The sequence below is a fragment of the Nelumbo lutea genome, chromosome 3 (genome assembly GCF_056320005.1).
Source record: "Nelumbo lutea isolate HS-2025 chromosome 3, American lotus-T2T, whole genome shotgun sequence".
Lineage (NCBI taxonomy): Eukaryota > Viridiplantae > Streptophyta > Magnoliopsida > Proteales > Nelumbonaceae > Nelumbo > Nelumbo lutea.
In genome coordinates, this window is record NC_142686.1 from 92,732,603 (window position 1) to 92,754,983 (window position 22,381).

A 22,381-nucleotide genomic window follows, 5' to 3' on the forward strand; every position below is an offset into this window, starting at 1 on the left:
TAGCCGGGTCATTTTATTTCTGTTATGTGCTTATGTGGCAATTTTAAGACTTCTTGTCCCATACTTAAGTGGGGGGCAATTTAGTCTTTGTACAACTAATTAGAGGCCAATTCATATTAGGGTCGACTGATAGGGTTTAAGTTATTTGATTCGATTGTTCCTTCCTCTTCTTCCTCTGGTTCGAACTACTGAAGCCACTGAGATAACACTGGCTAACCCATATTTAGGCACTTAGGCCTTCGGCCCACAGTCCCAATTCTGGACAACCAGGGTTGTGTTCACCCCACTGAAGCCCAAAACAGAGCCCTACGTCCGATACTCGATCAGTTTGGCATGTATTTGAGGAGTCGAACCAATTACCTCCACTCCGGGCTCGTGATCATCAGATACCTCTCTTACCCGGTTCTAATCCGGCCAATGGCCATAAACATACCCTTACTTTCAAAAGCTAGAAATTGAGAAGGCAGTAAGAGAACTATTGGAAAAAGGGCATATACAGACCAGCACCAGCCATTTTTCATCTCTTGTACTCTTAGTAAAGAAGGACGGTAGTTGGCGCTTTTGCGTAGATTATCGGGCCTTAAATCAGATTACTATGAAGGACAAGTTTCCTATACCCCTCATTAGCGAACTACTGAATGAGTTAAGAGAGGCACGAGTGTTCTCCAAATTAGACCTGCGGTCCGGGTATCATCAGATTCGGGTCCACCAGGCTAACATCCACAAGACGGCCTTTAGGACCCACGATGGCCATTATGAGTTCTTGGTTATGCCTTTTGGACTCACAAACGCCCCCTCCACCTTTTAGGCCCTCATGAATGACATCTTCAGGCCATTTCTAAGGCAATTTACTCTAGTGCTTTTCGATGATACTCTTGTGTACAGCAGGGATTGGGACACACATATGGAACATTTGAAACTCACCCTCACAACTCTAAAGGGGCACCAGTTACATACCAAAATGACAAAGTGTTCCTTTGGGCAAGGACAAATTCAGTACTTAGGCCATGTGGTTGTAGCAGGTCGGGTCATGGCAGACCCAGAAAAGGTAGAAACCATTCAGAAGTGACCCCAGCCCACTACTGTAAAAGCTTTGTGGGGCTTTCTTAGGCTTACGGGATATTATAGGCGCTTCATTAAGGAGTATGGGCTTATGGCCGCCCCACTAACGCATCTATTAAAGAAAGATTCCTTCAGTTGGACTGATGAAGCCCAACGGGCTTTTGAAGACTTGAAGACAACAATTTCCAGCCCTCCAGTCCTCACTCTTCCAGACTTCTCTCAGCCCTTCGAAATAGAATGTGATGCGTCGGGTGTAGGAGTAGGGGCCGTCTTTGATGCAGAAAGGGCAGCCCATTGCTTATTTCAACAAGGCTCTCTCAGCAACTCACCAAAGTCAGTCCACTTATGTCAAAGAAATGATGGTTGTGGTAATGGCAGTGCAAAAGTGGCATGCATACCTATTGGGACGTCAATTTGTTATTAGGACAGACCATCGAAGTTTGAAGTACATAGCAGAGCAAAGGGTGCACACCCCGGAGCAGCAAAAATGCCTTAGTAAACTAATGGGCTTTGACTACCTCATAGAATATAAGTCGGGTCCCGCAAACAGAGTAGTTGATGCCTTGTCACGAGTAGAAGAGTTAGCCCATCTGACCTGCTCTAGCCCAGCTTCCCTTTGTTTGAAGCTTTATGACAAGAAGCCAGGTCTGATCCGCAGTTGCAGGCCATTAGAGATAAGTGGTAACGAGACCCTTCACAAGTTGTTGGTTACCAAGTTGTGGGGCCTGATCTTTTCTTTAGAGGTCGATTTGTTGTTGTCCAGAAATCGTCTTACAAAGCTGAATTGCTAAGGTTGTTTCATGACTCCGCCTTGGGAGGGCACTCAAGGTGCTACGGACCATAAAGAGGCTCAGCAGCCACTATCATTGGGTAGGAATGCATAAGGATGTATTACAATATGCATCCAAATGTCAAACCTACCAACAGCAGAAATACTTGTCACAGTCTCCTGCTGACCTTCAACAACCTCTCAAGATTCCAGATCAGGTGTGGGAAGACCTTTCCATGGACCTCATCACGGGTCTTCCTCTGTAGGAAAGGAGGTTAACATGGTAGTGGTTGACCATCTCACCAAGTACAGCCATTTCTCTGCATTACCTCACCCTTACACCACAGCGATGGTGGCTGACATCTTCATCCAAGACGTCGTCAAGCTGCATGGAACCCCAAGATCCATTGTCTCAGATCGGGACCCTACTTTCCTGAGTTCATTCTGGAAGGAATATTTTCGGTTGCAAGGAACCCAATTGTACCCCTCCACGAGTTATCACCCACAGACTGATGGGAAGTTCTTAATCGTTGCTTGGAAGCCTACCTTAGATGTTTCATAGGGGAAAAGCCTCAACCGTGGGCAAAATATTGGTACAACTCGACTTATCAGACAACTGCTGAAATGACACCCTTCAAGGCTCCTTATGGCAGAGAACCTCCTCTCATATTACCTTATGAATATGGGTCATCCAAGGTGGCAAAAGTAGAGACCCGTCTACTTGCAAGAGATGAGATTCTTTGATTGCTTAAGTCCAACTTGACAAAAGCCCAGCAGCGAATGAAGGCCCGCTATGACACTCACCACCGCCCGTTAGAATTAGAGGTGGGTGACTTCATTTACCTTAAGCTCCAACCTTACCGCCAGATCTTAGTGGTAAAACGGGCTTGGCACAAGTTAGCACTCAAGTATTATGGGCCTTATAAGGTTCTGGAGAGAGTGGGTCCTGTTGCTTATCGGTTGGACCTCCCTGCAACCTCAAAGCTTCATCCAATGTTTCACATCTCACTTCTTAAGAAGGCGGTGGGAAATCATACACATGTCTCACCCAACTTACCCCAATTCACTGAAGAAGGGGACATTGACACGAAGCCTGACAGAATTGTGGATTTCAATTGGGTTCGACGAGGTGGTCAGGTTGTGCCAGAAGCCAAGGTAGAATGGGCTGGGCTCCCTCCAGATGATGCCATTTGGGAACCTTATCTTAGGCTGAACGAGAGGTTTCCAAACCTAGACCATGAGGGCAAGGTCAATGCTAGGTGGGAGGAATTGTTGGAACCCAAACACTCCCTCCGAACCCAACTATAGGTGTGGAGCAAACCACCACCAAGCAGCATTTCACTAGAAGACAGAGAGGCTAGCATGACATGTGACAGAGCCTTCCATAGTTAGCTACACTGCCACCAAAAGATATTCTCTTCATGATTGCATACATGTAGGCCAGCTATATAAGGCCTTGATCATGTAATAAGTGGCATGAATGAATATCCCTTTTATCTCTCTCTCTCTCTGTGTCATCTTCTTCCTACCTTTCCCCCCCCTCCCTTCCATCTTCTGTTTCAAGAGGTTAAGCCACCCTCAAAGGGGCTTCCAAGGTGAGCGGTAACTCATCAATATCGACCGATACGCACTGATACAAACCGATGCATTGCGTCCTACTAAAAAAATGACAATAGAAGGATTCGAACCCAAGTCATCCAACGTGCAACGCGCATTAATCTAGTCTTATGATAATAAATGAAATAAAGTAGCTTTTATTAAATTTAGTATATACATGTAATCAAAATAAATAATACGTACTTATGTTTAACAACTCCAACTAAAAATTAAAAAGAATAATATTCAAAATTAATGTTTTACAAACTAAAGAAATAAATAATCTATCAAATCCACATTAAAATCAAAAGATTATTTTAATCACAAGAAATGTGTACAAATAAAATATTTTTTTATTTGATCAGTAAATATGTGTTTTATAAAAATTCAAATTGTAAGCATTTTATACAATTTGATGATGGGACTGATGATCCCTTTTCCTCACTCTATTCATCACTCATTACAATGTAGCCCAAAATAATTGTTGTCTCAATGCCCCTTGTTTTGCTAATCCATTAGCCACTTGCACTTCTTCAGACCCATTTAAATTCACCCTCAACCTCCTTGGCAATCTTCTCCACTTCCCTAATCACATGTTTAAACGTCCATGGGGTATGGCTGCTATTTGTTGCCCATGAAATTACTACTTTTGAATCCCCTTCCACTTCAACATGTCTGCATCCTAGTTGTTTGGCTAGCTTTAACCCTTGTAGTAATGCCAATAATTCAGCCTTCAGCAAGTTTCCGTTGCCAACCGGCCCCGAGAACATACCCAATATCCTCCTGTCAGGGTTTCTTAATACTCCTACTCTTGATATGCCTAGATTTCCATATGAGCACCCGTCAAAATTCAGCTTTACTTTATTGCCTTCAGGTGGTTTCCACTCCGGCCTTACTTTATCTCTTACTCTAGAAGAGTGTGCTACTTCGGACCATGTTCTTAGAATATCTGCGACTAAGAAGACTCGAAAGCAGTCCAAGAGTTTTACCCAATGGGCTACTTTCATCTTGATATTATCAATCACTTCCTCTACTGTTCTACTTTTTTCCAAGAAAATTCTGTTGTTTCTCTCTTCCCATATTACCCAACAAATTGCTGCCTTTGTTGCTTTCAACATTACCATCCCTCTTTTATTTCTCTGTCTCAAGAAATCATGGTTGAAGAGTCCTACCACATCTCGAGGGGGAGCACACCTGCAGCCAAAGAAAGTACAAAAGAAATCCCAAATTCGATGCACAAAAGAACAGGATACCATTAAATGAGAAAGGGTCCCACCATTTTCCTTACCAGTGAACACACGAGGAGAAAGGCACATGTATGGCCTTCTTCTCTGCAGCATATCGCAAGTGTTTACCTTACCAAGGAATACTTCCTAACTGAAAGCTTGGATTTTCGGGGGAATAGGCTTGCACCAGATTTCTTTCACAGGGAAGGCCCCACCTAGAGGGTTGGGGGAAGCAAGTACTTTGAAGAAAGAGGAGCAAGAAAAGAGGCCGATTGGAGATCTTACCCAGATTCTTGAGTCTTCCAACGAAGGGTCCAGGTGGATCTGCCCAAAGAGGTTCAGCAAGCGGGTTAAAGATTCACACTCGTTCTCCCTTAGTCCCCTTTTAAAGCCTAAATTCCAGTTCACACCAGTGGGACACAGAGATCCCAACATGGATATAGCTTTCCCCTTAAGGTTACATAGTGCAAAGAGATCAGGGAATCTGTCTTTTAGTGGGGTTTCCCCTGCCCATAGATCTTCCCAAAACAGAAAACTATTACCTTGCCCCACACCAAGCCGGATGGAATTGAGGAAAGTAGGGTAGATTTCATGAATTGCTTTCCAAGGAGAAGCCGAAGACCTGTGAGGGGAAACTTTTGCATCCCAGCCATTACCAACCACCCCATGAATGCTCTCAATCACTTTATACCACAATCTGTCACCCTCAAAGGGAAACCTCCAAAGCCACTTACCTAGTAGAGTTGTGTTCCTTAAAAGGATGTTTCCAATTCCCAAACCCCCTTGTTCCTTGGGTTTACTAACCTGCTCCCACTTGATCAAGTGATCCTTCCCTTCCTCTCCTGGGTCCCAAAGGAAATCTCTCATATATTTCTCTAGGCATCTTGCTACCTTAGAAGGAATTCTAAAAGTTGAAAGGAGATAGGTGGGGAGGTTTGTCAAAGTGGCTCTAATCAAGGTTATTTTTCCACCCAATGAAATGTAGTTCCTCTTCCAAAGGGCTAACTTCCTATCAAACCTTTCTAACACTGGTTTCCAAAAACCAACTGGCTTGGGGTTTCCTCCTAAGGGTAAACCTAGGTAACTAACAGGCCAGCTTCTGATCTTACACCCCAAGATTTTTGCAAATCTTATTAGTTCTCCTTCCTCCAAATTGACCCCTACAATTCCACTTTTGGTCCAATTTATCCTCAGCCTTGTCACTTCCACAAAAATATTCAGCAGCACCCTCAAATTTTCCACCAGCTCCTCATTGTTTCCTTCATAAAAAAATATGGTGTCATCTGCAAATTGGAGATGGGTAACAATCACTCGGTTTCTACCTACCCTCCACTCTCTGATGAGGCTTTGAGCATCAGCTTTTGCCACCATTCTACTTAACACTTCTGCCACTAAGGTAAACAAGAATAGGGATAGGGGGTCACCTTGCCTAATTCCTCTCCTAGCCAGGAAGAAATCCTTTGTTGTACCGTTGATTAGGATTGAGTAGTGAAATGAACTTAAGCATCCTTTGATCCAAGCCCTCCATCTATCTCCGAATCCGAATCTTTCTAAAACTTTTAGAAGGACATCCCAATTAACCAAGTCATAGGCTTTTTCTAAATCTACCTGACAAACCAGCCCCTTTTCTCTACCCTTTCCACCAAGATTTGATCCACAATCGACCTTCCTTCCACAAAAGCTCCTTGATACAAATAAAATATTAATAATAGAGTAATCATTTTAGTACTTAAAATTAATATATCAATTATTAATTAATATTTTAATTTACATTACATTAAATAACAACATATTAACTGTTTACAAAAATAAAAAATGTTTGAAAAATATTTCAGAATATAATATTAAATAAAATCTATCAAATCTACTAATCAACATTTATATCAAAAAATGGTTTTTAATTTTAGAAAAATTATAAAAACAAAAATATTAATAATGGAATAATATTTTTAGTAATTAAAATTTACAAATTTTCATATTATATATTTTAAATTGGAATAATTTTCGTATTATAAATTATTAATTGATATTTTAACTTGCATTTGAGAATTTAATATTTGGCGACTTTTTTGTTTATGTAAAAAAGTAAAAATAGTAAAATAGAAAACAATTGATATAATAATTAAAATATAATATGTGCATATGTTGTGTGTCTTGGACTCTTGATTAATGCATTATCAATAAAATTGTATGATATTTATACATCCCGCTATATTAATTGTAATATATTTTTTCAAATACACCATTAAAATATACATTTCCTATGTATGTATACATTATTTGTGGTTATTTGATTTTAAATTTAGTTTTGCAGAATTTACAACCATACAAGCAGGGATTTAAAAGTCGTATCACACAATGACAGTGCCTACTGTTCACTTATAAAAGGGTACTAAAATGATATTATACCTTGTTGTGAGATCTATCAACTGCAACTACCTCTCCTTCATCCTTCATAAGGATTGCAATTGCGGTAGTTTTCCCTCCTGGAGCAGCACACATGTCTAATACCCTCTCTCCTCGATGAGGATCTAAAACATTCATACACCATTTGAATCATGAGATGACTTCTTCAGACCAAGCAATATCATTAGATCCAAAATTACAAATGTACATGAATGCAAAATCATACCAAAAAGCAATGAGAGTAGAAATATAATAAATTACCAGTAGCTAAAATTCCATGTATTGTTGGAAGATTTTTAATCTAGAAGCTTCTAATGAGAGGAAGATTTGCACAGGTGGGAATGAAGGGCTACATTCCTATTAGCTCTTAGGGCAGAAGCTCATAAAGCTGTACACTACAGAAGACACTTCCTGACTTAAATGAGTCAAGAACATCAAAGAAAGGGAAGATGTGGTAGGATTGAGTAAGTGGGTAATGCAGTAGAAGTGTAAAAAAACTAATGTCATCTGGTGAAGGGTTTTAGGATGACGGAGGTGGATGTTGGTGGGATTTCACTTTTCATGGAGATGGATCCATGTGAATCTTGCAATCGTGTTCTTTCGATCAGTTACAGGGAAACTTATTAGCAAGATAAGGATCTTCCAAAACAAAGGATACAAAAAACAAAAAGTATGAAAGGAACAAAATTAAGATACAAAAGATGCATAATCAGAAAGTTAAGAGTTTAAGAACATTGGTCTCAACAAATCACAAGGAGACAATGGTTTCACCACCATCTGAGATAGGTTTTTTCCTTCAAGAATGCAAACATGAAAGGCAGGAGAACCTACCAAGACCTTTTTTTAAAGGCAAGATAAAAATTCATCAAGGAGAGAGGTGGGAGTACCTAATTTGCAAATCAAGCAACCTATTAACCTAATAAAAGAAACTTTTAAGAAATAAAAACATAAAATATCTCCTGATATCTTATTCTCTTTCTACTCTTCCAAGTGAGGCTTGCAAGAGTGAGTTTTGCGCTTCAGGCTTCATTCTCAAGTCAGAACATAAATCTTTAAACATTTATAGCCCAAGGACAATAAGGGGAACTTCTGTGCATATGGGCTTTGAGTTAAGTGGGTAAAGCCTACCAATGTAGCATCACTAACTCAAGTTACAAAATTGAGATTTCAGAGTTTACAATTTCCTAAAAGCAAAAATTCTGAAAGAAAATAACTCACCTTGGGTTTCAATCACAAATAAAGAACTACTCTTGGACTTTATGAAATATTAACACTCTAAGAAATCAGAAATCAAATGGGCTTTTTTTGGGTCCAATAGGCAACAGGAACTCCTCAACAGCAGAACTGCTGGCAGTTTACATGGAGCAGATCGGGAAAGATGTTTAACATGACAAACTTAGTCGTAGAAAGTAACTCAAAGGTTGTAGTGGACTGGTTGAAGAATGACAGCATGGGAACATGGCATTAAAGTAACACCTTGAGGTAGATCAAGGCAATGATAAGAGAACAAAGAGTTATGTTTTCATTGATACATAAATCAGCAAATGATTCACCTGATGCTTTGGCTAAAGAAGGGATCAATAAGAATCAGCTGTTGTGGGAGTTTCTTAAAGCACAGCCAGGATCAAATAGATCATATATAATCTAGTCCTTGTGTAAATTGCTAATAGTACGAGTCTAGTGACTTCAGTCAGACCTGTGGGTGACTGCTTGCTTGTTGCACATATTGCTCTATTATCTTAACTAATAAAGCTTCAAGTTACAAATTAAAAAAAAAAAAATCAGAAACCAAATAAACTGGATCATGCGACAACCTGAATCACTCATGTGATGCCAAAACATGACAGGGGTGTATATCACCTTTTATGCACATACACCCCGTTTACTTGGTTCTTGTATACATGTGTTGGACCGATTAAATTCCAGGTTCAACCATCAGGTTTGGTGTGGTTTTCAAAAAATTGCCCAATGGTAATTCCTATTCTTGATATCTGATTGGACAAAGAGTGGAACATGATTAAAGCTAATATGATTGATTTTCTGCAGCAAGACGGGAAATAACAGCTAGAATATGCTAAGATGAGATGATAAGCAGGGACCATAAACTGTAATTTAGGCAGAAGAACAAACATAATGCTGCCAAGACTACCTAGACCATGAAGTTTCTTTTAGTTTTTGCTTGTTTTACAAAACTTTTGGTGGGCAATGGTCTGAGTTGGTATGTTCTGTGACATCTGTCAACACCATTTAGATTAAATTCTAAGGACATAGCAGTCAGTGCTTTGAAATTCAGAGTTAAGTTTGTTTGGTGGCTAATATTTAGAAGACAACTTTTTGACAGATAACTGGAGGAATGTGTCAATCTCTTCACAAGTTAGAATAGTCGAAGATCAGCCATGATTCAACCAACACAGATGGTGAAAAGAATGTGTGAAAGCAAAGGCAATGTTTACTCTGAATTCTTTTCATAATGCAATTATCAGTAACTACATGGAGTGATATCCTTTGAAAGGGATTTGGGGCAACTCAATTCCATCTAGGGCAGAAACCTCTGCGTGGTTGATGTCTTTGGACAGTATCTTGACAGTCAACCACCTAAAATCTAGAGGTATTTTTAGTAAAAGAAAACATACTATTTCAATCAAAAGGAGGAATCAAGAGAAAGTACAAAGATGAGACCCCAAAAACTCTACAACGAGGAGCTGTACAGCCACACAGAGAAAACCCTCCCACAAAAACAAAACAGGAAGAGTCCCTCATTCAGCCCATTAAAGAAATTTTAAGAGGATGCGGTATGTTTTTTTATTGTAAGATGTCAGATCTTATTTGGTCCATCATCCTTTGTTTATTTGGATGACTTCAGTTTAGACCAGCACGACCACATCATATTTTCTCCTTGTGGCCTAACATTGCCATGAGCTAGAAAAGAGAGATTGTTAGGGGCCATTTCATGGTGCACTGGTAAAATCTCAGGCAAACAACCATGAGAACATAAGCTTGAATATATGAACAGCCATTTTGTGCAAGGAAATGCCAAAGGTTAGATCTTTTAAAGTCCATCCCTCCAATGAACCCAGATAGCAGGGACATTGGTAATAGCCTTTTTATGGTATACAGACAGGAATAGGAACAAAAGAATATTTGACAGGAAGCAACATGATACCAGAAGAATTGTGGCTGGCATTTGTTCATTAATGTAAGATTGATTGATAGCTCACCCTAAGTTTGAAGATGTAGAAAGAGCACACCTTGGTTCTGATTGACCAACATTAGACCTTGTAAATATTGATGTCTAGTTGGTTATTGCATAGCCAAACAATCGTAAGAGGTTGTTGTATTCTTTCTTAAGGTGAAATGAAACCCCTTAACTTTCTACTTGCATCTTCCATTTTCTTTTTAGTACATTTTTACTTTAAAAATAAAGGAAATACCTAGAGCATGTGCAGCAACAATGCTCGGCAAGTTTTGAAGAAATATTTCCCCCTCAAGCACATCTGGAAATGAAACCACAACCAAACATGTCAAATATACGTTCGAATATAGACATACCAAATGAAACATAAAAAAGAAAAAGCATCAAATCCTATTCTAAGAAAATACAAATGAGCCAACCAATAAAACAGTACCAAATCCATGTGTGACTGTCATGTCACTGCTTTAAAATGCCCCTGGGAATGAGAGACAATAAAAGAAGTAGCTATGAAACTTTTTTTTGATTGAGAGTAGTTTTATTAATTCAAATAAAGAAAATAAAATCAAACCTAGGAAGAGGCATGAGATGTTACCTCCCCCGAGGACTGAATCATATACACTAAACATGCCCAAGCCTGAAACACAAATTACAAAGTAGCCCAAAACAGATCTCCCCTCGCTTGGCCAGAGAATCAGCCACTGCATTTGCTGATCTGCTGAGCCACTGAAACCTCACAGTCATATTTCTTGTCATCCACTTAACCTTCTTTAACAGGTCCCTACAGCCCCAGCAAGCTGTACCTGGGCTATTCAGCCAGCCTACTACTACCTTGGAATCCCCTTCTACTAACAAATTGTTGACTCCAATTTGACTAGCCATCTGTATACCTTGTACCGCTGCTAGTAATTCTGCCCTTACAAAATCACTTTCACCCACTGGTCCTGAAAAAAGAGACAAAATATTGCTGTCTTTGTCTCTCAGAATCCCACCAATTCCAAATGGCCCTGGGTTACCCTGGCAGCTGCCCTCAAAATTCAATTTTACCACTCCATCCGGTGGGGGTTTCCATTCAACTTGTGATTTGTTCTTGGTGGATACTGTAGAAGCCACTGCTTCCCAGTTTCTCCATAAGTCATCAAAGGAGAAATAATCTGCCAACAATTGTGAAGATTTCAACCATGAGATTGTCCTTGTCAATATGCATTCCTTGATTTCAGAAAGACTTCTTTCCTTTTCTTGAAATATTCTAGCATTTCTCTCTTCCCATAAAATCCCCAAAGTAGCGGCTCTAATACATTTCCACATTAGCTTCCCTCTTTTTGTCAATCTCCCAAGAGCAGCCAGAGTGAACAGCAGCTTTACTTCAGAGGGCAAGTTCCACCTGCACCCAAATAAGGAAACAACCCAATTCCAAATACTGGCAGAAAAGGAGCACGATATCAGCAAATGGTTACAGTCCTCACCCTTCACTTTACACATAAAGCACCAATTTGGGGACAGACACATAAAAGGTTTCTTCTTTTGCAAGTTTTCCACAGTACTGATCTTACCATGATAGGCTTCCCAACAAAACACTGCTATTTTGGGGGGTACTGGCCTTGACCAAACCTCTTTAACAGGGAAGACCTGAAAGGAAGGGTTAGAGCAACTCAACAAAGGGCTTTGAAGAAAGATGCACAAGTGAAGGAGACAATCGGAGTTAGGGCCCAAACTCTTTTATCCGGGTTAGTGGGGTCCGGATACACCGAATCTAGAAGCAACAATAGCTCTGAAACACAATGAAATTCTTCATCCCTTAACCCTCTTTGAAACCCAAAATCCCAATTTAAAGCCAAAGGGCAAACCGGGGGGGGAAAGGAACCATGAAATAGGTTTCCTTTTAAAAAGGGAGATGGAATAGAGAAAAGGGAAATGGTCTTTCAGGGGTTGAGTGCTCACCCAAGTATCTTCCCAAAAAAGAATGGAGTTTCCAGAACAAGCATTGTACCTTACAAAACTAAGGAATTTAGGGAGAATGCCAGAGATCACCTTCCAAGGTGTTGTAAGCAAAGCCCTTCGAGATACCCCCGCATCCCAACCTGATCCAAAACAGCCATGAATACTTTTCACTACTTCATGCCACAACCTCTTCCTCTCCAAGGGCCACCTCCAAGGCCACTTACCTAAAAGAGCCTTATTCTTACTCACCACATTCCCTAAGCCTAGGCCTCCTTTTTTACTCTGACTCACCACCTCCCCCCTAATCAATTGATCTTTTTTCTCTTCTCCAGGTTCCCATAAGAAGTCCCTCATCAGTTTTTCCAACCTCTTTGCCTCCCTTTTAGGAATTCTAAAGACCGACAAGAAATATAATGGCAAGTTGGCTAAAGTTGCTTTAATCAAAGTAGCTCTACCACCCACAGAAATATAGTTTCTCTTCCAAGCTACCAATCTTTTCTCGAATTTTTCCACCACTGGGTTCCAAAACCTACTTTCCTTTGGATTTGCACCTAGAGGAAGTCCTAGGTAGGATAGAGGCCACTGAGAGCAAGTGCATTCTAACAAGGCTGCTATAGACTCCATCTCCTCTCTGTTCAAATGAACTCCCACAACACAACTCTTCTCAAAATTTACCTTCAAACTTGAGGCCCTCTCAAAGTGAATTATTAAATCCTTCAAATCCCTTACCTCTATTAAATCACAACCTTCGCAAAAGATTATTATGTCATCTGCAAATTGGAGATGGGTAACTGAAACTCTATCTCTACCTATTCTCCACCCTTTTAGAGATCCGGCTTTATTCGCTTCTGAGAGGAGTCTACTAAAAGCATCGGCGACTAAAGTGAAAAGGAAAGTTGATATGGGATCGCCTTGTCTCAAACCCCTACTAGTTGGGAAAAAATCATTAATTACCCCATTGACTAGGATGGAATAATGGCAATTGGAAAGGCAACCGTTTATCCATTTGCACCATTTATCCCCAAACCTACACTTCCTTAGCACAAGTGATAAGAATCCCCAATCCACCAAGTCATAGGCCTTTTCAAGATCTAGTTTACACACATAACCTTGACGCCCTAATCTCCTCGTTTCCTCCACACATTCATTTGCTATTAGAATCTTATCTACAATTTGTCTCCCCTGAACAAAAGTTCCTTGCGCTTGGCTAATAAGACAAGGAAGCACCTTTTTATTCTCAAAGATAAGACTTTTGCCACAATCTTGTAAACACTAGTCACCAATCTGATAGGTCTAAAGTCCTTTGGATGCTTGGTCTCTTTCTTCTTGGGAATTAAGGCTAAAAAGGTAGGATTAATTCCCCGACTCATCACTAGATTATTCTCAAATTCCTTTAAGACCTCAATTAAATCCTCTTTGACTGCGTCCCAACAATCTTGAAAGAAAGCCATTGTAAACCCATCTGGCCCTGGTGCTTTAGATCTGTTCATGGAAAACACGGATTTTCTAATTTCTTCCTCCTCAAAATTCCTTTCCAACCAGCTTCTACTCTCTTCTAGAAGCCTCTGCCAGGTCACACCTTCCAACTCCACACTAGGGCTTAGGGGTCTCCTCAAAATGGACTTGAAATGTTCAACAAAACAATTGGCTATCCTCTCTTGGGTATCATAGACTATTCCATCCACTTCCAGTTTGGACACTAGGTTTTTCCTTCTCCTTCCATTGGCTAGGTCATGAAAAAATTGTGTTCCTGTCTCCTTCCTTAATCCACTTACATCTAGACTTTTGCCTCCAAGAAATTTCTTCTCTCAAAATGACTTCATCTAACTCTCCTTTTGGATTCCATCTCCGATCTCTACCTTGAGGGCTTATGGCTCTTTGGGATTCCTTCACATCCAATTCCTCTATTTGGCACAACAGAGAGGATTAAATTTCTTCTATTCTCCCAAAATGCTCCCTAATCCAATCCTTCACATGTGCTCTCAATCTTTTTAGTTTTTTGTGAAATCAGAAATCTTACCCCTTTCCACTTCACCTCCCTTAGGTCTTCTCTCCACCATTCCTCAACCTTCTTCACGAAGTCCGGTTGAGTCAACCACATGTTCTCAAACCTAATGGGCCGAGGTCCTTTCCTAAAGGGCTCCTGTCCTAGGCCAATGGGGCAATGGTCAGATGTGACTCTAGGTAGAGCCCTTGTTATCAAGTCTGCCCACTTATTTTCCCAGCTTTCATTGAAAAGGAACCTATCTAATTTCGAGCAGGTTGGTGCCTCCTGAAAGTTGGACCAAGTATAGAGAGCTTGCAGCAATGGGAGTTCCTTTAACTCATAGTTATTAATAAAGTCGTTGAATCTCCATATGCTGGTTGTAATGACCAATTAGGGGTTATTTGATTCATTCGTAAATTGAATTACATTGAAATCTCCCCCCCCCCCAAGCACCACAGACCATCCCAAAGCCCTTGAATCCCATAAAGTTCTTCCCAAAATTCATTCCTTTCTCAGTAATTGCTTGGTCCATACACATTAGTTAGAGCCCACGTAAATCCATCCTCTACCATCTTGAATTTTAACGACACTGAAAAATTACCTACTAGCTCCTCCAAAACCTCCACTGTATCCTCTCTCCAAAAGGTAGCAATTCCCCCCGAAGCCCCCCAAGAAGCTTTCCAGATGCTTCTTGCCCATCTTCTATCAATATCAGCTAATTTGGTCTCCTGTAGCATCACTATATCCGGCCTTTCCCTTCTAAGGAGGTCCTTAATCAGCCTTCTTTTCCTAGCACTTCCCAACTCCCTCACATTCCAGCTAATGACTTTCATGGAGATAAGTGATTTGGCATCCCCTTCTGAGATCAGGCCTCTACTTAGAGGCTTTCCTTCTCTCCCCTCTTCTACTGAATTCCAAATTTTCTATATCTAATATCAATCTTTCCACTTCTGATATTTTCTTCTTCCTTCGGTTATTAATTGTACCAGATCTGCTTAAGGCTGCTTTTGTTTTATTTTGCCTTTCTGAAATTCCTTGGTTTTCCTCCAAAGATTCCTCTGTTTGCCTATACTCCTCAAGGAGAGCACAAATCTGTCCCCAAATCCTCTCTAATTCCTCCTGCTGCATGTTTCCCATAATTGATTCATCCCCTGCTTTTTTCCTTCTTTGAACCCCTGTTTTTACTGAGCCTTCTTGAACCTCATACTTCCCTACCTCTTCCTCTTTTCTCTTATACTCCTCCAAAAACATACAAATATGATCCTATATTTTCTTAACTCCTCTTACTGTGATTCTCTTCCCCTTCCCACTTCCTCTTGTTCTTTGCCCTCCTTGTCCCCAATTAAGTACTTTCCATCCATGGCTGCTGTATCAAGTTGAGTTGCAAAAGTATCTGTTCCAGGCAGGAAACCCACATCAGTACCAGAAAACGAATTGGCAATATTACCTGAATGGTTGTGGGAAGAGGTCAATGACTCTTGAGGAGCAACATGAAGGGGCAAGGTCGTGGATAATCCTTCTAAAAGGGAAGATTGTGGGTTCCCAATGTGTTCAACCAATGTTGTTTTAGTCCTTGCATCAGAGTCTGCCTTTAGATGTTGTCCCCTGGTTGATGACTCTGTGGTCGGTGACAAAGGTAAGTCTTGTTCCTCTGTTCCTCTATCAATGTCGTGCTGCTCTAGCGAACTGGGAGCAAATTTAAGAACTGGTGTCCCCTACCTCTCCTCTATAATAGCTGCAGTAAACCCCAATTCCTTAGGTAATGGGAGAAATTGAGAGTGCTTCTCCTAGGCTGAATCTGATAAATCCAAAACATCGTTTTCCAAAAAAAGCAGCTCGGTGTGAAGGCTCTCATCAACACTGAGAGATTTGGCTTTTTTCAGTTCAACACTTCCAATACTTGAAGAACATTCAGACTCTGATTCTGAGCTACCATCTTCCTCCATCACACAGACCTCAAACGTGTCCGTAATATTCTGGTTTACTATCACCGGAATGAAGGAACACCCTGTCTCCACTGTCAATGGGTGCTTCTTGAACCTCGGATTGCATCGTTCCGGGAAGTAGCTTTTCTTCTTGCTCGGAACCCATGCCCAGTTCGAAATTGTGGCACCACTACAGCTAACTTTCTCTCCTGAGGGCGGTGGATGAGATTTACTCGAGGGGGACGACAATAGACCATCCTTTTGGTCCACCATCTCCCTATTCCCTTTGGTCACGTGCCTACTTAAGTTGGCATGTGGCTCTTTATAGCCTGGGTCCATACTATTTAACACAGCCGGTCCATTCACAGGAATAGACCCATTACTTTTTTATGGGCCTGGGCCCAGCCCACCAACCTCTTTACCAATTACCAGTCACGTGTTTACTTAAAACAACATGTTACTGGCCTTGGTTCAATGGACCAGAATGAACTGGCTCACAAGACCGGCTTGACACCTGAACCCTTGTCGAACTTTGTTCAATTTCTTTTGAAATTTGAACTCCTGGCGCAAGTCTGCCTCCAATTAATCCTCCTGTCACCGACTGAACATAGGACCTGCCATCCCTCAGCCCACCCTGCCATGCAGACTCTCCCCAAGTGGTTAAATTATTCTCTTTTTTCCTGGTTACCTCAGATGACTTAGCCTCTTTTGTAGTGACTACTCTGCCTTGCAAACCAAGCAACCAGGCCTGTTCTGCCCCTTCATCTTCCTCCCTTCTTCCCTCCTTCCATAGTTGGGCTTCAATGGACATAGCAAACCAAACGGGGTATACTAAACCCTCTGAAACAACATCTATCTTCCTTGAAATGTCACTGGGTTTAACACCACCTAACATCACTACAACTGAATGGTGTTCACAATCAAAAACACCTTCTAGTTTTGCATCACAGATTACAGCTATTGACTGTAATACTTCCTCCTTCCAGAGATTGAAGGGTAACCCAAGCAATCTGACTATTACATTGTCTTCAATCTCAAGACATTTGGTATTGGAGAGAGGACACCATTTCGAGACTGTGGCAACACCAGCCTCTGAGTGAATGCTTAAAGCTGAAATCTCTACTTCGTCTTCACCCAGATCTATCAAAGCTTTACAAGATTCATAAGGAGTAATCACCATCGACTTTTGCAGGTTTAATTCTCTGAGTAAGTGAGTATCGCCTGAGCAATACCTCTTCAATCCTTTGGTGGACTTGAAGTTTCCACCACAAATTTCTTCCCCCAATCCTCTTTTTCTACTGTTGCTACCAGTTTACAACTTCTTTTTCCTTTTTCTGCAATCATCCATTTCCTATCAATGGGTTCTTCCTCTCTCTTTTGTTTACCCCCTTTCTTTTCCTTTGCTACAGCCTCTACTTGTTTTGTTTTCAGCTGCTGAGTAAAGTCACTCAGTACCTCTGCCACTACCTTCCATCCATTACCCCTTCTACTTTCTGGGAAGCAAACCAACTGCTTCTTTCTTCCTCCAAAGAATTCCTGCAGAGTTATGTAACATCCTTTTGCATTCCTTTTGCATTCCAACTCATAACTCTTTCTTCCATCAAGGTTGAACTTCGTAAAGTTCATTTGTTTACCTTTAGAACTTGCTTCTGAAACAAACTTCAAGACCTTCCAACAGTATTGTGGCTTTCTTTGCCTCCCTAAATCTTCAAACTCTGCTGGCCTCTGATCCTTATCTCTTCAAATATGAGATCTTTTGCTTCAATCTTCATCACTTTCCTCCATCTTGCAACTTATTTTTTGATGAATAATAATAAATTTATTAATTCAGAAGCTAATTTAGAGTTGTGAATTCATACAACATCCGAGGAAGAGGTGTGAGCTGCAACCCCTCCTTGAATCTTACAATAAACTAGGAAAGAAATACAGGAATCACAGCTGAGCCCAAAACAATTCTTCCCTATTTACCCCTTGCTTGGCTAACACATCTGACAAAGTATTTGCTGATCTCCATCTTGCAACTTCTACAAACCTATTCTCCATCCTCTCTTGTATATTCATAGGAAAACAACTACTTCATCCAGTATATGATTGTTTGACAGTATCCCTTCACTTCCACAACTTTCATTCCCTGCAACCCCATGAAAAATGGTAGTTATTGGAAACTCTCCCATTGGACCAATGTTAGTCAATTGAATTCATGATTGGTGGCATCTAAAGTCCAGTCTCATTTAAGAGAGGCTCATCTAGACATCTAAAGTCCAGTCTCACCTTCTCTCATTTATGAGGTGCCCCACCTCTTTAAGGGTATGCCATTTGTATTTTCATAAGGAGAAGACTCCTTATCTCTCATTTAAGTGGGGTGACATTTGGCACCCAAGGTAGGCTGTGGGAAGTTATCTAACTGCTTCCATTTTTCTATAAAAGCCCCTCTCTTGCAAGAAGGGATACCATTCATTGACAAAACTTCCAGCAACGCAAGACAAGCAAGAGGAAAAAGAAGAATAAATAGAGAACTACAAAATAAAAGGAAGAAACCTAAGTTGAGCTGACCTTGTGAAGGTAAGTAGCTATGAAACTTTGTAGCAGTACAAATGTTGATTCTTCAAAGTGAGATTAGAAAACAAATGAAGTACTGGCAAGCAGTAGAGTAACTTTCTTTTGAGAAAGAAAAGTGGCAACTTAGGTAATAAGATTTAATGAAACATAAAAATATTGCACTTGTAAGGTACAAGTAAATGAATAAACAGAACTTTAAATACTGAACTGTTGATAACAATTTGATCATTCTGTTAAACATAAAATTATTCATGATCATTAAGAATGAAATTCATTTATATAATCTGTAAAAGAAAAGAGTTAGAAATCAGAGAAGAAAAAGAAAGATTGGAGAGCCAAAAGTCAGTGTTGGCACCCCACTATTGTTATTTAAATAAGGTGTAACTTAAAGCAGGTACAATGACTAGCATACCCTCCAGCCAGAATAACATAAATTAACACACCCCCTCAAGTTGGGTTGTAAATATTATACATTCCCAACATGTTACACAACTTACCATGGCACGGGAAAGGCATAGTTTTAGTGAATACATCAGCAAGCTGATATTTAGAATCAACAAAAGGTAGGATCTGACAATAGTAAAGCCCAACTCAGTTAATAGGTTTCTCAGCCATAACACCTCAACCACCCTATGTGCCAAAGCCCTATACTTGATTTCAGCACTAGACTTGGCCACAACTAACTGCTTCTTACTCCACCAAGACCATAGTTTTCAATTGCTTGATAGCAATTTCCAACTCAGCTTTCCTTTCCCTTCGGGTAAACAGTTGCTTCCTTCCGTTTCCAAAGTATTCAATCAAGGTGATAAAACAACCACTTTTGTTCCATCTATTTTCTACCAGGAACCTTTTTTCCACCTCTCACCAGCTCATTTTTCCACCCTTGTGTTCTCTCAGCGTAGAGTAGTCAATCCAGAAAGCCTTTGAACCAGCTCAATTCTTCCTTCTCCAAGAGGAACATTGCCTTCTTGTCTTCCCTAATCTTCAGACTCCTCTTGCCTCTTGTTTTTGTTTCCTCAAGTAGGATTCTCTTCTTCACCATCTTGATCACTTTCCTCCATTTGTTTGTTTGGATGAAGTTCTCCATCTTGTCCATATTCCCCACTGTCTTCCCCTAGGTATAAGGTGAGGGCCTTTTGTTGGGAAGTGGTTCTCCCACTATAACCCGATCATTGAGTACAATATAAAATCAGATTGATTTTCACCACCTCCTTGCTTCTCTCCTCTAGAAAAGAAAAATTCCTGCATTTCTCTCCTCCCAAATCATCCAAATCAATACCTCAAATGCATCTCAAAACAATCTTTCCACTTTTGTAAGGAATACCACAAAAAGATGGATCAAGGAGACCATTAACCCCCATTGGAAAATTCCACCTACACACAACTAAAGAGAATAACCATTCTCAAATGTTTACAATAAAGAAACAAGATATAATAAGTGGGAACAAGTCTCACCGTTAGATTTACAAAGAACACACCAATTAGGGGATAAGAAAAGAGATGGTATTCTTTTCTGCAAATGATCCAAAGTGTCTCTGCCCAAGCTACACTTCCTGGCAAAAGGCGCCTATTTTGGGGGGCACTAGTTTACACCAAACTTCATTAGGGTGAAAAACTTGGGGGGAGGGTGATGAGCACAAAGATTGGAAGGGCATGCAAGAAAAGTGATGCGGCAAAAGTATAAAACCAGTAAAAAACAATAACAATAAGTGATACATCTTGAGGTGAAGCAGTACACTTGCAACTAGAATAAAGAACGACCCAATTTTAGGGTTGAAATCACCACTTCAGAGGATAGTATATGTCTTTGGTTTAGGGTTTTAAAATAGCAAAAAGATCCTTCTACAAACATGTTGAGGCTTAAATAACTGCCCCCAGGCAAAGTGACACCCTAAAACACAATTTAACCAAAATACCCCCAACTTAAGTGACTCCCATGACAGCTTAAAAATAAAGTCTAAGACATTACAAACAACTATATAGTCCATACAAGATACATAACTCAAGAAAATAAGAAAACAAAGAGAAACAACTAGCATGGCCCCCCAAGAACCAGCTGCTAGCAGGGCTACATGTGGGCCCCACATGCTCCTGCATCAACTTCCCCAGGTTGGAAAATCAACTCTGACAAGAAAACCTTCATGCTCAACATATGTGGTTGGATCCAACTTTTGGAGACCACTTTCCAAACATGAAATAGCAATCCTAGCACACGAACTGCTATCCCTTTCTCCAAATTCACTGATTTCGAGTTTGCTATTGGAGACCACTTTTCAACTGTAACTTGACCAGCCTCCATTGGAATGCAAACACAGAGAAGCCAATGCAGTAAAGGTCTCAGTCTTCCAAAGATGAAATAGCAATCCTAGCACACGAACTGTTATCCCTTTCTCCAAGTTTACTGATTCTGAGTTTGCTATTGGAGACCACTTTGCAACTTTAACTTGACCAGCCCCCATTGGAATACAAACAGCTCTTAAATCCATCTTATCCTCCACTAGGTCAAGCAAGGCTTTGTGCTTCTCAAACAGGGTTACTATTATTGTTCTTTTCAAATGTAAGTTTCTTATTATCACCTATGCGACCGACCTTGTTCCAGTCTTCTATCTTATCCTTAGCTTGAATCACCCATTTTTGCTCCCATTCCTTCTTATCCTGCGTCAAGGTAATATTTACTCTACCTACTATGCTGCCTATGCATTCCGATCCCTGTCAACTCTCTATAGCCCTTCCCATCCCCTTGATGGTCTTCAACTCTTTCCACTGTATTGGGACATGAAGATTCCTTTATGTGACCTAGCAACTTCAATCCCAAGAAAGTACTTTAAGGGGTGTAGCTCTTTCACTTCAAATTGGAATGCCAAAAATCCTTTAGCTTCTGAATTTCAGACATCCAATTCCCAGTAACAATGATGGGGATGGCATCCACATATACAATAAAACTGCTATCTTGTCGCGCTCACACTTTACAAACAAGGTATGAATGGTTGGCATTGTTGGAAACCAACTTACTTTACCACCTTATTGAACCTTTTTTAAAGAATAAAGATAGAATTTTATTAAAAATAAAAGGGGAAGAGATACAGAGCAGGGTGATAAGATATCACCAGAAATTGACCACCTCAGAAAGCCCATAAAACCCATTAACCCCACAACTAACAAGCAAAATCTACACCCAAACGATTCCAAGAGAAGCTCATGCAGACCCAATGATTTCCCAGTATATCCTCCTGGACTGAGTCATCCTCATCCCATTCCTTTCTTTTTTTTTTTTTTATCAGCAACACAGAAAAGATTCATTAATTAAAAAAAATCACTCCATTCCTTCCTTTCCAAATTCCGAAGGACTTTCTTCTTCAATTTCTCTACCCTTTTTCTTCTTTCAAATTCCTCAAAGGCTCTTCTAGCAAACTCCTCACCACCTCAGAACATCAGACCCAGGCTTTTCCCAATCGTGACCTCTCTATACACTAATTTCTGAATAGTTACCCTCCTGAGTCTCTACCGATAACCTCCTTATTTTGCGGCAACTGGATCACATCAGAATTAGATTCGACCCCACTCAACTTACTGAACCTCCCAAACCATGCTCTAGGAAATTGGTTTAACCCCTACAATGACTTCTGTAATAAACACACCTCTTCACTACCCTCAACCTGAAATCCTAGTGGGTGAAGCATATATACTTCCTCTTTAAGATCCCCATTAAAAAAAGCATTC

At 40.4% G+C, this 22,381-nt stretch overlaps 1 protein-coding gene across 12 annotated transcripts in view; it reads right to left on the minus strand.

The window, feature by feature from the left end:
* The window catches only part of LOC148866885 (NOL1/NOP2/sun family protein), a 98,016-nt gene that overhangs the window by 65,281 nt on the left and 10,354 nt on the right, over positions 1-22,381 (minus strand). For 8 of the 12 annotated variants that reach the window (XR_016110074.1, XR_016110072.1, XR_016110071.1 and 5 more), the window contains 2 exons: positions 10,491-10,553; positions 7,063-7,184 (listed from right to left, as the gene is read on the minus strand). Coding sequence is in view for 7 of the 12 variants with exons in the window: in XM_088978857.1 (XP_088834983.1) it covers positions 7,063-7,184; positions 10,491-10,553 (185 nt within the window). In the remaining 5 variants the exon portion in view is untranslated. The remainder of the gene's footprint in view (positions 1-7,062; positions 7,185-10,490; positions 10,554-22,381) is intronic. The other 4 variants (XR_016110073.1, XM_088978862.1, XM_088978861.1 and 1 more) reach the window with 1 other exon arrangement.